The 15166-nt window shown below is 38.7% G+C and overlaps 2 protein-coding genes across 6 annotated transcripts in view; one reads left to right on the top strand and one right to left on the bottom strand.

Moving 5' to 3' along the window:
* Positions 1–114: 114 nt before the first annotated feature.
* Positions 115–1997, top strand: LOC132615906 (zinc finger protein ZAT5-like). Its single transcript, XM_060330502.1, has one exon. It carries the CDS (start codon positions 880–882, stop codon positions 1978–1980), a length of 1101 nt encoding a protein of 366 aa, XP_060186485.1. The 5' UTR covers positions 115–879; the 3' UTR covers positions 1981–1997.
* The window catches only part of LOC132615905 (pullulanase 1, chloroplastic), a 27974-nt gene continuing 14317 nt past the window's right edge, over positions 1510–15166 (bottom strand). The window contains exons 17-29 of one of the 5 annotated variants that reach the window (XM_060330500.1): positions 14965–15055; positions 14739–14810; positions 9933–9989; positions 8367–8435; positions 8128–8184; positions 7892–7966; positions 6934–7022; positions 6604–6681; positions 6285–6423; positions 6060–6169; positions 5860–5959; positions 5002–5145; positions 1510–1816 (exon numbers count right to left, since the gene is read on the bottom strand). In XM_060330500.1, coding sequence (XP_060186483.1) covers positions 5041–5145; positions 5860–5959; positions 6060–6169; positions 6285–6423; positions 6604–6681; positions 6934–7022; positions 7892–7966; positions 8128–8184; positions 8367–8435; positions 9933–9989; positions 14739–14810; positions 14965–15055 — 1042 coding nt within the window. In that variant the 3' untranslated portion in view covers positions 1510–1816; positions 5002–5040. Of the gene's footprint in view, positions 1817–3007; positions 4919–5001; positions 5146–5859; positions 5960–6059; positions 6170–6284; positions 6424–6603; positions 6682–6933; positions 7023–7891; positions 7967–8127; positions 8185–8366; positions 8436–9932; positions 9990–14738; positions 14811–14964; positions 15056–15166 lie in introns of those variants that run through there. The other 4 variants (XM_060330498.1, XM_060330499.1, XM_060330501.1 and 1 more) reach the window with 4 other exon arrangements.

Below are 15166 nucleotides of genomic sequence, written 5' to 3'. Positions count from 1 at the left end.
ATTATTATTATTATTATTATTTTATTTTAAAAAAAGAGCCAGCAAAGCTACGTGACGATTGATTTTATTAGTCTCAACCTTTGTGGGTGACAGGCAGATTATTAGTATATACTACATATGAAAATTTACCCTATATGAATCTTGCACTACTAGAAATTCACCAAATTAAGACGATATGAAATTAAATAAAGGAGAAAAAAATATTAATATTTCCAATCCAAAATTCGTTAGAAATCTTAGCGCCAAGTACCGTATAATAGCAAGTCCGGTCTAAAATCCCCGATTTCCGACGTGAATGTTCGTTGGAAAATATAGCGAATTTCTAGTAGTGTTGATAAATTTAGCTGCTATTGATTATTAATATAGGAGAATTGTCAAGAAAGATTGTAATAGTTGGAGGAAAATAAAAAACAGATTTAGTAAATTAAAAAAAGGGAAAATTTAGTTATCTCCACATCTTGAATTACAATGGTCATTGTCCTACCTTGAGTTCTCTCTATCCAATTCTCCCCATTTATCTCTCATTATCTAGTTTTTTTAAGACCTTCCTATAATTAGCTTTTCTCTCTCTATATGATAGATAAAAGACTAACCTCACTTACTATATATCAATTTCTAGTGGTGCATTTTCTCACTCCTTTGACTACTTTTCTCATTTAGTATATTTACACATATATATCATCAGCAACTCTCCTACCATCAAAGCTTCCTCACTTTGTGTTTTTCGCCCTATTTTTCCTCTTTGTTTTTTTTTTTCTCCCATTCCTCCAAATTTTTCCTTTTTTCCTTTTGTTTTCTTTTCTTGCTTTTCATTTCACATAACTTTTTTGTGCTAAGGGAATGTGGGAGGCATTTGATGGTGGATGAAAGGAGAGTGCTATGGCCGAGGCTCTTGAGGAAGTGGTAAGTGGCCCCTCTAAGGACCTCTTCCACATCGTTAAGGGCAAAAGAACCAAACGTCTTCGCCTTCAATCTCCAAGTATCCCTTTCGCCATCACAACATCACATGATTCATTAAACGCATACGACAAAGATAGTAGCGACGATGTAAAAGACAACGTCCCCTGCAGCAGCAACAACAACATCGATAATAATAATATCAAAGACGGTACCGGCAATGGAGAAGATATTGCCTGCAACAACAACAACAATATCGAAGGCATTGCCTATAGCAACAACAACAACGATGAAATTCCGTCCTCAGCCGCCTCGTCTGAGGTATTTATCAACACGTTCACCGAGGAGGAGGAGGAAACCGCCAAGTGTCTTGTCCTCTTGTCCAAAGGCAGTGATGATTATCCTCGTCCTCGTAGGTTTATTACAAATGACAATAATGTTGATTTTTTCAACGATGATTTAAGGTTGTACCAACCCAAATTCAACAGTAAAAGGTACATTGAGACGTCCACCAATTCAGTGGATGGTACAAAGGCAGGAATATATGTGTACGAATGCAAGACGTGCAATCGTACATTCCCATCTTTTCAAGCGTTAGGTGGACACAGGGCAAGTCACAAGAAGCCAAAGACATTATTAAACACTGAATTTAACAAGAAACCATATTTCGATTTCTCAGATGAAGATGATTATCAACAACATTCACCATCGACGACAACATTATACAACAAAAACAAGAATAACATCAACAAGAATTTGCCAAATTCTTCCAACAAGTACTACTCTTCTTCTCCTAGGATTCATGAATGCTCATATTGTGGTGCTGAATTTACCTCAGGACAAGCTTTAGGAGGTCACATGAGACGCCATCGCGGGGGCGCTAACGTAAATTCACCCTTGCATTTGAGCAATTTAAGTCCTGCAACTTCTATAGATCAAGAATTTGCTAACAATATTATGAAGAAACAAAGAGATGAGTTGTCTTTAGACCTTAATCTTCCAGTCACAGATGATCCTGTTGTATCTTTGAAGCAACAAGATCAAGAACAAACACAAAGGCAACTTGTTGATTGTCATTATTGATTATGCAGGTTCATATTCTTTTTTCTGTTTTTTTTTTTTTTTGTTCTTTTATTCCTTCCGACCTTTTTTACAAGAAAGACTGCTCCCCAAGAATACATTGACATTGTGAAAAATGTAGATAACTGACAATTCTTTTTTTTTCTTTTGTAATTGTTATATGAATTCTTTTTCATTTCTGTAAAATACTTCTCTAATTCATACATTCATTGGGGTGGATCAGTAATATTTCTCACTTAGTGATTAATTTCCTATAGTGCCAGCTTTATTTGCTTCACGTTCCTAGTACATAATTGTCACGTACCAACCAGCTAGTAGAACCTTTAAGAATTTTTTATTCTTACCAAATTTTACGGATTCTCTCTCACTAATCAGAGGTCTCATGCATGCTTGAGCCTGGAAATTGATAACTTTCTAGTATGAAGCGGTTTACCCTTAATAGACAGTGGTGGAGCCAAGATTTCCGTCGAAGGAGTTCAAAATATAAAAAAGTAAACATACGAAGAAGCCTAAGGGGGTTCAACATCTACTATATATACAGAAAATATAATTTTAAACTTATAAAAATAGTATTTTTTTCCGCCGAGGGGGTTCGGATGAACACCCTCGGCATAGTGTGGCTCCGCTACTGTTAATAGACTTTCCATATTTGAATTAATTGAGCCAGTAAATTTTGGATATCGAATGGTTTAAAAAAGGAGGTTGATCTCTCTCCACTATTCAGCTGAAAGTTGCTAGCTTAGTGATGAAATGGCAGAAAAATGACTATGCTTTGGGATTAGAAGTGGTAAGGTTAGTTTATGGTATTCTTTTATATGCCTTTCTAATTTGAGTGCAACGCTCTATAGATTTAGTTCAGTTAGCTAACTTTATAAAGTTTATATTTGAAAAATGCAAGGTTTTAATAAACGATTATCACAGTTTACACAGTACTTGGTTCCCCTTGTAAGGCCTTGTACCTATATATGCTTATAAGCTTTTTCAGGATCTGCAAATCTTTTTTTTTTTCCTTCACATTTCATAACGTGAATAGCAATAATGTCCTTATAGTTTAGCTTTTTTTTTTTTTTTTAATATGTTAGTATCTTTTTTTATGTTAGTTCTTTTGGATGGTACAATACTTTATTACTCCATTACTTCTGTACCATAAATGCATCCACACTTCCATAAAACTAGGATCCCCACATGCACGTTCTCAATAGTTCTTTGCCACTCTACACTTCTCACCAGATTCACAGCACACACAACACACACTCTCAATAAGGTCCTCTCTCTCATATTCATAAGGGTGTGACTGGAAAACGAGTGATCTTTTTGCTTTCTGGTAAGCAGAAAATATTAATCCCTAATTCTTTGAATTGGATTTTGGATTGAACGCCTATATGGATGAAATCGAGTTCACATCGTCTTAATAATGATAAAAACTCTTAGAAAAATCGAATGATTGTTGATTTTATGTATGGATGATATTTATTTTCCCCATTAATGGTATTTATAAATAGGGATATTAAGATATTATTAATTCCTCTAACCACACCTTAACATAGACTAGCATTAACGTGTGAAAACGTCACTGTCTTTATGTAGAATCTTGTCATCATGGAATATATAGCCATATAGGAACTTCTGTTAGTGCATGCATATAAATTCCAAGTGGCAATTTTCTTTACTCTACTCCCTTTTTCTGCGAATAAAAGATGGTGAGGCCAACGGGTTAAGGCAGGCAAGTCAGTGGCATGAAGCAATTTATTTAGGTTTGTTTATTGCACGTAAGGAGTACATTCTCTTTTTTGATAGTTTAAACTTACAGATAAAATGATGGCGTAATTCAACATGATACTAGAGTAGACAAATATATTAAATTCACGGACAAATGACCAAGTACCAATAGTATTGAATTGCCACATATTCTCTTCACGTCATTATTGATCGATACATTTTGAAAGTTCTACTTCCTTTTCTCTTTCCGGAAGTGGGTTGCCAGTAGGGGTAAGGTTACCCTCCCCATACCCCGCTTATAAGATTACATTGGATATGTTGTTGTTTTTGTTGTTGGCTTTGCGGGTAGGAAATACAGTAGTTTCTGAGCAACTCAAGATGACATGTTTGTCGCAATTTTACAACCAAGCAACAAACATGTCGCAAATAAAATAATCATTTGTGTTCATTGAGAGCCTAAGAGAACCCATCAAATAATAATCATTTGTGTTCATTGAGAGCCTAAGAGAACCCATCAAATAAACTACCACCGCCCACCCCCACCCAAATGCCCGCACCGAAAAAGAAGAAGCTATAAGCAATTAATTATGTCAGATTAGTGCACAAATATTATTACTTTATATGCAGCACCAACAGCTATGAATAATGCTGCGTACATGTAGAGTCTCTCATCTTTAATGATGAATTAATACTTTTAATGGGTCAATATAGTCCTATTAATTTTACACATACTAAGATTTGGGATCAGAAACTTCCCTATGGCCAATAAATTTGGTTTTTTGCTTGATTAGATTATTGCTTTAAGATAATATTTGGCTCTACTGCAACATTAAAGAAAAACAATGAAGTCAATGTTCCCCTAGTCATTATCTATTCTCTTTCAAAATTCAACAAAAAAGTTGATCAATAGCAGCCTGCGCGACTTAGCTCATTAGTCTAACAATTAACCAACGTGGAAACCTAACAATTTAACTCTTAAAATTTGATACAAAATAGGCACTTAAACAACTAGAAAGACAAATATTGAATTCAAGACACTAGTATTAGACAAATATTTGACATATCAATCCTCTCTGATTATCAACTTAAAAGATAAATCATCTTTCTTGTTACTCTCCTGTTAAATAAGCACAGAAAAGGGATCGTTTTGTGGTGTTATTTCTTCTAACTGAATCTTTGTGGTATATTTACTTCTTGATTCTCCATGGCCGTTTTTCTAAAACTGAACATAACAAGTACAAGTTTGTTATAAGCAGACGGCCTTGCGTAAATTTTGCTGAACTATATAGCACAAGCATAACTCACCGACCCAGGTTTCCCTATTCACGAAGGCGAAACAAGATTTTACCGAGGCTCAACAAACACAGAAGTTGTCCGGGCAGGCACATTAAAGCAACCCGAGGATGCATCATATGTTGAGTTCTTAACAACATCATCGGTTGAGTTCATCTGGAGATGCAAAAGTGAACAATGAATACCATGAACGTCATACAAGTAGCTAGTCAGTTGTGAAGATGAGATTGTATTAATATTTTTATTGAATTCCTTCAACTACTTCTATTGTTGCTGGTTTCATCTTTTAGACAGTTAAATATCATGAAATAAACGTAAGACACTTGCAGTAAAGGCCCAAATCCGACCTAACAATGTCCCAGATGTTTAACTCTTCCTTTTCTTTACCTACATGCTCAGGTACAGAATCTCTTTCTTAATGCTATTGGAAAAAAGCTACTACTGAAAAATGGAGATGCTACTCCTATCATCCCATTTTATAGAACGTTATCAGATTGAATATGAAATTTAAGATATTAATTTAATTTGTTTCTTGTATTAGTGGTAGTGAAAATATGAAAGTGATAGTTGAAAATTTTAGAATTGGATTAGTAATGTGAAAATTGTGAAAGTTGTACAAAATAGTATAATACGTAGAATAATATTTAACATTTTGGAAAGAAATTAAAATGAAAGTATCATATAAACTGCGATAGAGGGGAGTAGATTACAGGCCTATATCCTGGTTCCTAAGAATTAAGTCGCATACAACATCCCGACCCTCTTTATAAACTCCACAGAGAAGCTACAACATGTGTTAATGGAAGCACACTGCAGAGTCGGGCATATTCAGATATGCATGTCAATATTGCAACATAAAACAAATATTACCTGTACTGGATGCAATTGAAGAGATTTTGCTCTTAGTGCAAGATTGGCGAATGATACATCAGTCGGGCAAGGATTAATGATGACAACTATAAAGGAATAACTGGTAAAACGAAGAAAAGACATTGTCATTCAGTTTATGGTTCAGGTATCAACAGAAAAACAGCAGTTTGGAAGCCTAACGATGGATTAGATTTACCCACATTGGATCCAATTGAGAAAGCCCTGGAACTCCCTGATGACCATCTTCAATGCTCAATACTATAAGTCCAGGAATCCATGAAGGACCAGTATTATGAAATCGTACTCTTTCCTGGTGAAAGATATCAATTTGTGACGTTCAAATACTGAAGTAATTGCAAAACACTGAAGAAAAAAGAGTCAAAATATTTTCAATTAGACTTCAATGATTTTATTTACATTCTAACCTGGATAGCGTTGGCCGTCCTAAGCCGGAAGAGTGGTGAAGAGTATCTTATTTGCATTAGAATAGAAAAATTTTCAACAGCTGCAAGGATATGACTCTTCTGGGGCTCGTAGGATGGATCTGCTAGTCTGGGTTTGATTCTGAAAAAAAATATTAAATGAAGTAAAGACTGTTAGACGGGTCCCCAACAGGAAAACCAGACAACACATGCACCTTCCCCCACCCCAACGACCATACTGGCCCAAAGAAAAAAGTCCTAACCCTCTCTTTTTCTCATGGAGGAAATATAAAGCTAGAGTGGTAGTAATGAAATCACTAACAGTGGCCAGTTTCTTTCATTCTTCTCCTTCGGAGGGAGACCAACACCCCAGTTGTTAGAGTTGTAGCTAAAGTCCAGCCTGAAAAATCACAGTATACAAACATCCACTGTAACATAAGAAACATTTATAAGGAAAAACACTGACTAAAAATAAAAGACGAAAGATTTAGGACCAGAAACTATGCCAATATCCAGATCAAAAAATGAACAGTAAAAAGGGAGTCTCCACTTCAAAATGGCTGATCTTGCCTTCTCTTTGCAGAGCAGAGATATTAGTAATATACTAAAGTATCAGAAAGAAAATAACTTGTAAAAGGGAAAGGTGGTGGACCTGTTGAACCAATCACCAGAGTTGTAAGAGTCACGATCTAGTGATTTTGAGCGCAGCATTTCATCTCCAGCATGGAAAAAGGGTATTCCCTGAAAGGTTAGCAAGTATCAGTACTGCAAGATGAAGAAAATATCATAATCAAATATACCTTAGAAGTTAGCACGATAAGTGCGTATTATACAAGACTTATCATGCAAATCACAATCAACAGTATTTTTCAAATTATACAAAGTTAACTAGTTAAGCTTGTGAGTTGCATATAAATACTCTTTTCTTATAAGGAGGGGATGAATGAATTACAAATAAATACTCCGGAGAATACAAGGATACATGTCTTCATCAAAAAAGAAAACAAGGATACATGTGTTTCATCATTTTACTCTTAAAAAGAGTACTTGACAGAAGGAATAGTAAAATTATAGTCTCCGTGGCCCAAGACAAGGGAGTTTTCATAAGGGGCCACAATAACAACAATATACGCAGTATAATCCCACCAGGTGAGGTCTGGGGAGGGTAGAGTGTAGGTGAGGTCTGGGGAGGGTAGAGTGTACGCAGACCTTACCCCTACATTATGATGGTGGAGATTTTTATAAGGGACCAAATTAGAAAATATTCCCTTAAGTCCAAAAAGAATGGCACCAATAAGAATTTAAAAATTACTGGGGAATCAAATAGTTCCTTTTTTTAACAAAAAAAAAATATGATTTCGTCAAACATTCTTTAATGGCGAAAGACATAGATTCCCTTAAACTTTCACCAACTCTCAAGTAGATACATTAACTCTTCCTATGAACTATGACGCAAAAGAGTAAAACAAATAGAGAAAGACAGAACGAAGCGGCTTTAAAAAGCTTTTATTTGAAACAGCATAACCTAAAAATATATTGACATATTGAAAGTAGGCAATAGTTAAAGTATAAGATGCATAAAGTCTTCCAAGGAACAAACTGAGTCTGACCTGAGAAAGGGCTATTACACTGGTTGCTAAGTGGTTCATCCTGCATCTCTCCTCCACAGAAATGTCCTTTGGAGTCTATCGAAGTGAAGCGACTAATTTATACAGGAACGAAAACAATGGGACATATAGGTTGCATATTATCCACCGAGTTTTCAGACCGTGGACCAATGGTCCTCGAGGATTTCTCGGTTATCAAAAAAGAAAAAAAAGTGGCATATCGCAAGATAAGAATATACCTTAAGACTAATGATGTCGAACAGTGTCTCATTGTCATGAGCAGACACATAGTTAATCTGCATATAATAAAAAGCTATTAAATTGCTTTGGAATGTATTTCCATGTAGAACTAACTGGGAAAATGTCTATAAGGCTGTGATAGCAATTGCATTGTCTTACATAATTGGAGGCGATAATCTAGCTCTAACTGAACTGAAGTAGTTCAATCATAGAATGCAATAGACACATAGTTCCTTACTGTTTCTATGGGCGAAGAAGCATATCCAACTGGCTTCCCATCATGCAGTAGCACTTCAGATCCTTTCACCTAGGCAAGAAGATTAAGCAATATTCAACATACCATCTCCAGTGTCAAGTTATGTTTACATACTAGAAGATAAACTATTAGTTGAAATCGAAAGAGGGTTTCTGAGGAACCTGCTTAAGGTAAATTTCACATTGGAACGGTAGGCGAAAGTTGGGGATCATATAAGGGCGAGTTTAGGATTCAACTGTTAAGGCGCCTTTTGGGTTAAATCTAAGGGGAACCATGAGGCGCAAGCGCCTTGAGGTAGCCTAGAGGGGTTGGACCAAAGCGGACAATACCTTGGAAATTGGGCCTAGGCCATGACAAGTGGTAATAGAGTCGGTACCAATCCTAGTATGATAGTGGGGCAAACCTCTGCTTGGACGTTGAGTCCCTAAGGGGAGTGAGTATCACACCTAATGGACCGCTGGAGGTTAGAATTCGAAGCGGGTTCGCTATAAAACTTACTTTAGGAAAATCCCATATCAGAATGGGAGGGAAAAGTCAGGAGCCATATCAGGGCAAGCTTAAGATTCAACATTTAAGGAGCCTTTTTGATTAAAGCCCAAGGGGACAAAACTGTGAGATACAAAAAGCCTTGAGGTGCCTAGAGGGGCCGCCCCAAAGCGGACAATATGCTGGAAGTTGCGCCTGGACCTTGACACGTATTAACACCTCACGTTGTCCCTAAATCTTACTAGCTTGACGTCACAATGATATTTGAGACAAAGCTTAGTATTTGACTTAAATAGCCAGTCTAAATTGTTTTACTTCATCATTCTCCGAACGACAATTCAGTCTTGCTTCCGCTAGTGAGTTTATCTCAGACCAGATCTTAATCTAAATGCATCTTTTGAATATTTCACTTGTAAAATTCTTGAACTGGTAGTATTTTTCGTTCAGTTACTAAGACTATGAAGTCTAATTCCAAAAGAAGATTAATGCAATTTCACATGGATATCTGGTCAGATCGACCCTTAAGAAGCTAAATAAGATTATCTATTTGAGGTGTAGTAAGATTTAATAAATGCAATTATTTAGCTGGGCAAACTAACCACATTGATGGTGAAGGTCTCATTCACCAAATTATTTCAAGACCTTTGAAGTCAAATGTAGAAACAAGATCGGGACAAGATGCATCTGGGACATCGAAAATTCGATGCCCTTCCTGTCAACATAAACTAGAAAACACGCAGCTTTGACAGAGGTAACACTTAGTCTGACTTACAAACAAACAAAATCAGTTCGAATCTGTGTTTGTAGTATCAAAAGGATATGAACACATGGATAACAGATCTAGCTAATAAGATGTCCAAATGATTAAAGCCTGTACTCTTGCTCTGCAACAAACTAAATAGGTTAACAATATCAGAAATTGATAAATTGGACGTAACCGATTTAGTAATAGGATGCCCTGATACGTTACAAATGTTTTCTTTGGCTTATTGGCTAATGATTTGCAGTATCATTGCGATGTGAGCATGATGCAAAGTAAATAGCAATCGAATCTATGGATACCTCTTGACCATCGCAGTTTGTTAGCACAAAATCCTTTAAGTTTGCAGCCATTCCAACCTGAAAAGTAAACATGCTCTTTTCAGATAAGGAAGAACTACTGAAGAAATATTTAAGCCATGATAACTTTTCCACCATAATAGTGACAGTATTATAGTACTACGATTAAAAAACACAAATCGCCTAAAATGTTTGATGATTATAATACTAAATCACATTGAATTTTTCTGGATTTTTCTTTTTTGTCTCCAATGATCATCACCTCTTTCTCTCTCCTCTCCTCTCTCCCAGATATGCTCTTTCTCTCTCCTCTGCTCTCTCCCAGATCTGCCCACCCGCCACTCCGTCCGGCGACCATACGTCACCACTGTTCAGGTGACGCCGGCGACCAGGTAACGCCGGCCACTTTTCCGGCTAGATTTACTTTTCTTCTCTCTTTCCTTTTCTTCTTCTCTTCTCCTTTTTTTTCCTTTTTTAATCTGCTCCTGGCGCTGCCAGTACGCCGCTGCGCCATCGCCGGCGACTTTTCCCGGCCAGCCCTCTCTTTCTCTCTCCTTTTCCCCCTTTTCTTTTATTTTTCTGTTCTTCTTTCCCCCCCCCCCCCCCCCTATTCTCTTCTCCCTTTTAGGTATTTGTGAACTTTTTTCCGACAGTGAACAGTACTCGGCAGTGAACAGTGTTTTCCGGCGACAACCAGGTTCAGTTCAACTGGAGTTGGTACCTCCGGTTGCCATATCCATTATTTGTCCATACAGTTGTAGTTATATTTTGCTGATTTTAGACCTTTGAATAATTTATTAATTCATACTTATTTTCGTGGCTTTGGTTAGTGATGGTAGACTAGGGTCATGTCTCGTTCGGGGATGGGGGCGAGGGTTAGGAGGGGTAAGTGGGTTAAAGGAGCCTCTAGGTTGAGAGTAGGGTCTTGGAACATTGGGACATTAACTGGGAAGTCCATAGAGCTAGTTAAGATTCTTAAGAAGAGGAAGATTAATATAGCTTGTGTCCAAGAGACTAAATGGGTAGGTCCTAAAGCTAAAGAGGTAGACGGGTATAAGCTGTGGTTCTCTGGTAGGTCGAAGTATAGAAATGGGGTGGGCATTTTAGTAGATAGTGATTTAAGGAACCAGGTGGTAGAGGTTAGGAGAGCCACTGATAGGATGATGTCGATTAAAGTGGTCGTTGAAGGGCTCACTTTGAACATTATTAGTGCATATGCGCCGCAAGCGGGCTTAGGCGAGGAGGAGAAGAGGCGTTTTTGGGAGGATTTGGACGAATTAGTGGGAGACATACCGCCTACTGAGAAGTTATTCGTGGGAGGTGATTTCAATGGGCACATCGGGCCTATTTCGGGAGGTTATGATGATGTGCATGGAGGCTTTGGCTTCGGGGACAGGAATTGAGGAGGAGTCTCACTTTTGGATTTTGCAAGAGCTTTCGGGTTGGTGATAGCCAATTCGAGTTTCCCAAAGAAGGAGGAGCACTTGGTAACCTTCCGTAGTTCAGTGGCTAAGACCCAAATAGACTTTTTACTCCTTAGGAAGGACGATAAAGGTCTGTGCAAAGACTGTAAGGTCATTCCGAGCGACTATCTTACAACCCGGCATAAGCTCTTGGTGATGGATCTAGGGATCAAGATGACGAGGAAGAAGAGGGTCGTGGATGATCGACCTAGGATCAGATGGGGGAGTTTGACCACGACTAGTGCCGTGGAGATGGGAGAGAAATTGAAGGTTATGGGGGCCTGGGATAGTAGTGGGGATGCGACAAGTATGTGGGATAGGACGGCTAGTTGCATTAGGGCGGTAGCAAGGGAAGTGTTGGGGGTCTCGACAGGTAGTCGTGGCCAGCATCGAGGGGACTGGTGGTGGAATAAAGAAGTTCAAGGGAAGGTGGAAGCAAAGAAGGTGGCGTATGCGAAGTTGATAGAAAGCAAGGATGAGGTAGAGCAGTGGACGAATAGGGAACTTTATAAGATGGCGAGGAAGGAGGCGAAGTTGGCGGTTTCGACGGCAAAAACGGCAGCTTTTGAACGCCTTTATGCTGAACTAGAAGAGAAAGGAGGGGATCAAAAATTGTTCAAGCTAGCCAAGGCGAGGGAGAGAAAGGCACGTGATGTGGTTCAAGTGAAGTGCATCAAGGATGAGCATGGCAAAGTATTGGTAGAGGAGACTCTCATTAGACGGAGATGACAGTCATACTTCTCCAAACTCTTAAATGAAGAAGGGGACAGAGACATTGTGTTGGGAGATTTAGAACATACAAGAAGGCGTCAAGATTTTGGGTATTGCAGGAGTATTAAGGTTGAGGAGGTTAAGGGTGTTGTTCGTAGGATGCGCAGGGGAAGAGCGACCGGACCTGACGAGATTCCTGGGGAATTTTGGAAGAGTGCGGGCCCGACAGGTTTGGAGTGGCTGACTAGGTTGTTTAATGTCATCTTTAAGACGGCAATGATGCCTGAAGAATGGAGGTCGAGTGTAATGGTCCCTCTATACAAGAACAAGGGAGATATCCAGAGTTGCAACAACTATAGAGGTATCAAGCTGCTAAGCCATACTATGAAAGTGTGGGAAAGGGTGGTGGAGATGAGAGTGAGGAAAGGCGTGTCTATTTCAGAGAATCAGTTCGGATTCATGCCGGGACGCTCAACTACAGAAGCCATCCATCTTGTGAGGAGACTGGTGGAGCAGTATAGGGAGAGGAAGAGGGACTTACACATGGTATTTATCGACCTAGAAAAGGCTTACGACAAAGTTCTAAGAGAGATCCTATGGAGATGCTTGGAGGCTAAAGGTGTACCTGTGGCGTACATTAAGGTGATCAAGGACATGTATGAGGGAGCCAAAACCAGGGTAAGGACAGTAGGAGGAGACTCAGAGCACTTTTCAGTTGTGATGGGGTTGCATCAAGGATCAGCTCTTAGTCCGTTCTTATTTGCCTTGGTGATGGATGGATTGACGTGGAAAATTCAAGGTGAGGTGCCATGGTGTATGCTGTTCGCGGATGACATAGTCCTGATCGACGAGACTCGTAGCGGAGTTAACGCTAAGCTGGAGGATTGGAGACAAATTCTGGAGTCTAAAGGGTTTAAGCTGAGTAGGACCACGACAGAGTACTTAGAGTGTAAGTTTAGTGAAGCACCTCAGGAGGCTGGCTTGGAAGTGAGGCTTGGTACCCAAGCCATCCAGAAGAAAAGTAGTTTCAAGTATCTTGGATCTATTATGCAAGACATCGGGGAGATTGACGATGATGTCACACATCGTATTGGGGCCGGGTGGATGAAATGGAGGCTTGCTTCCGGAGTTCTATGTGACAAGAAGGTGCCACCACAACTTAAGGGCAAGTTCTACAAAGTGGTGGTTAGACCGACTATGTTGTATGGGGCGGAGTGTTGGCCAGTAAAGACTTCTCACGTTCAAAAGATGAAAGTTGCTGAGATGAGAATGTTGAGATGGATGTGTGGCCACACCAGGAGTGACAGGATTAGGAATGAGGTTATTCGGGACAAGGTGGGAGTGGCCTCGGTGGAAGACAAGATGCGAGAAGCGAGATTGAGATGGTTTGGGCATGTGAAGAGGAGAGACACGGATGCCCCAGTGCGGAGGTGTGAGAGGTTGGCCATGGATGGTTTCAGACGAGGTAGAGGTAGGCCAAAGAAGTATTGGGGAGAGGTAATTAGACACGACATGGCGCAGTTACAGCTTACCGAGGACATGACCTTAGATAGGAGGGTTTGGAGGACTCACATTAGGGTAGAAGGCTAGTAGATAGTCTCATTATCCTGTCTTATTAGTAGTCGCATTATCGTAGTATAATTTCTTGTGCTCTGATTTATGCTATTATCTGTTATTTCCTGTGCTTTGATTATTTTATGGTATCTGTTTCGCTTGCGTTACTTCATTTCCATATCGCTTTGAATCTCTTAGCCTTATCTGACCTCTTTTTATGTTTTTATTGAGCCGAGGGTCTCTCGGAAACAGTCGTCCTACCTTGGTAGGAGTAAGGTCTGCGTACACTCTACCCTCCCCAGACCCCACGTTGTGAGATTTCACTGGGTTGTTGTTGTTGTTGTTGTTGTTGTCTCCAATGATCATCACATTTCACTTCTCGATAGTAAAACGGAGAGATCTCTAACTAGGATTTTAAATTAATATATCATCATCTAAAAAATAGAAAAATTGCAACATATAGCCTTTACATTTACCGTTTTATATATCTAAATTTTAGTGCATTTTTCACGTATCCAGTATATGTACCTCCATTTTTCACGAGTTTTTAGTGCATTTTGAAGGATCCGTATGAAGCAACCATATCATTTTCTCACTCACACAAGACGTCAAGACAGTCATGTCACACACATAGGAGAAGACGATATAGAACAACAATTTGGAATAGATTTTCTCTGAAAAAGTTTTGGCTGAAATATTAGTTTTGGATCTTGATAAAGAAACTCCCATGATCTTATCAAGCAATAGGGATTAATAACTCAGATTACATAATTCCCCCATTTTCAAATTGATTTTTTGGTTTCATGACTGCAAGTGTACTCTTTTTATTTTTATAGAATAGCAAAACAAAGTTGTATTCAAAAGATTATTGAACACTTCGTTAAATATTTTGTGCAGTATAATGTGTTTAGAAAGCTTCCGTCGTGCATGTTGTTCTAACAAGGACTAAAAAGGAAAAGGTAAATACTCAATCCAAAACAGAGGGTGTAAATAATAAGAATCAATTGTCTTACAAGCAAGTCTCTTTGGCCATTATGTGGTAAATGATAAAATACCATGCTACTGGAATAGGAGTGAGTACCTGAATGTGATCCTTCGACACAGTAAGCATACGTTCTACATTGGCTTTATCACCAAGTTCATGACCATTAGGCTGAAGAGCAGCATGTACAAGTTATTGAGATGGTTTCATGTAGATATAACAACAATTGCCATATCATGAACGATTATTTAAAACTGAAAATGGACAAATGGTAGAAATTTATCACAAACATTATATTTCCAAATGCCTAAAAGTTTATCATTACCTCCAAATAAAGGCCAGTTACAAAACCTTGATGTAGAGGGTGACCGAAAGGTGATCCACCCAGTAAAGCATCCCGAATGCGATCATTGAAGCTGGTGACGAATCAAGAACAGACAATGAATAACATAATCTAACATAACTTTATGAGATGCGTCGAGTAGGGACAAGAAAGTATTCCCTTTAAACCTAAGAGCTCTTGAAAG

Source organism: Lycium barbarum, chromosome 10, assembly GCF_019175385.1.
Source record: "Lycium barbarum isolate Lr01 chromosome 10, ASM1917538v2, whole genome shotgun sequence".
Classification (NCBI taxonomy): domain Eukaryota; kingdom Viridiplantae; phylum Streptophyta; class Magnoliopsida; order Solanales; family Solanaceae; genus Lycium; species Lycium barbarum.
This window is presented reverse-complemented; position numbering and strand designations above follow the sequence as displayed.

Bases quoted from the DNA above. Each gene is read 5' to 3' on its own strand.
- LOC132615906 (XM_060330502.1), top strand. From the start codon at position 880: ATGGCCGAGGCTCTTGAGGAAGTGGTAAGTGGCCCCTCTAAGGACCTC.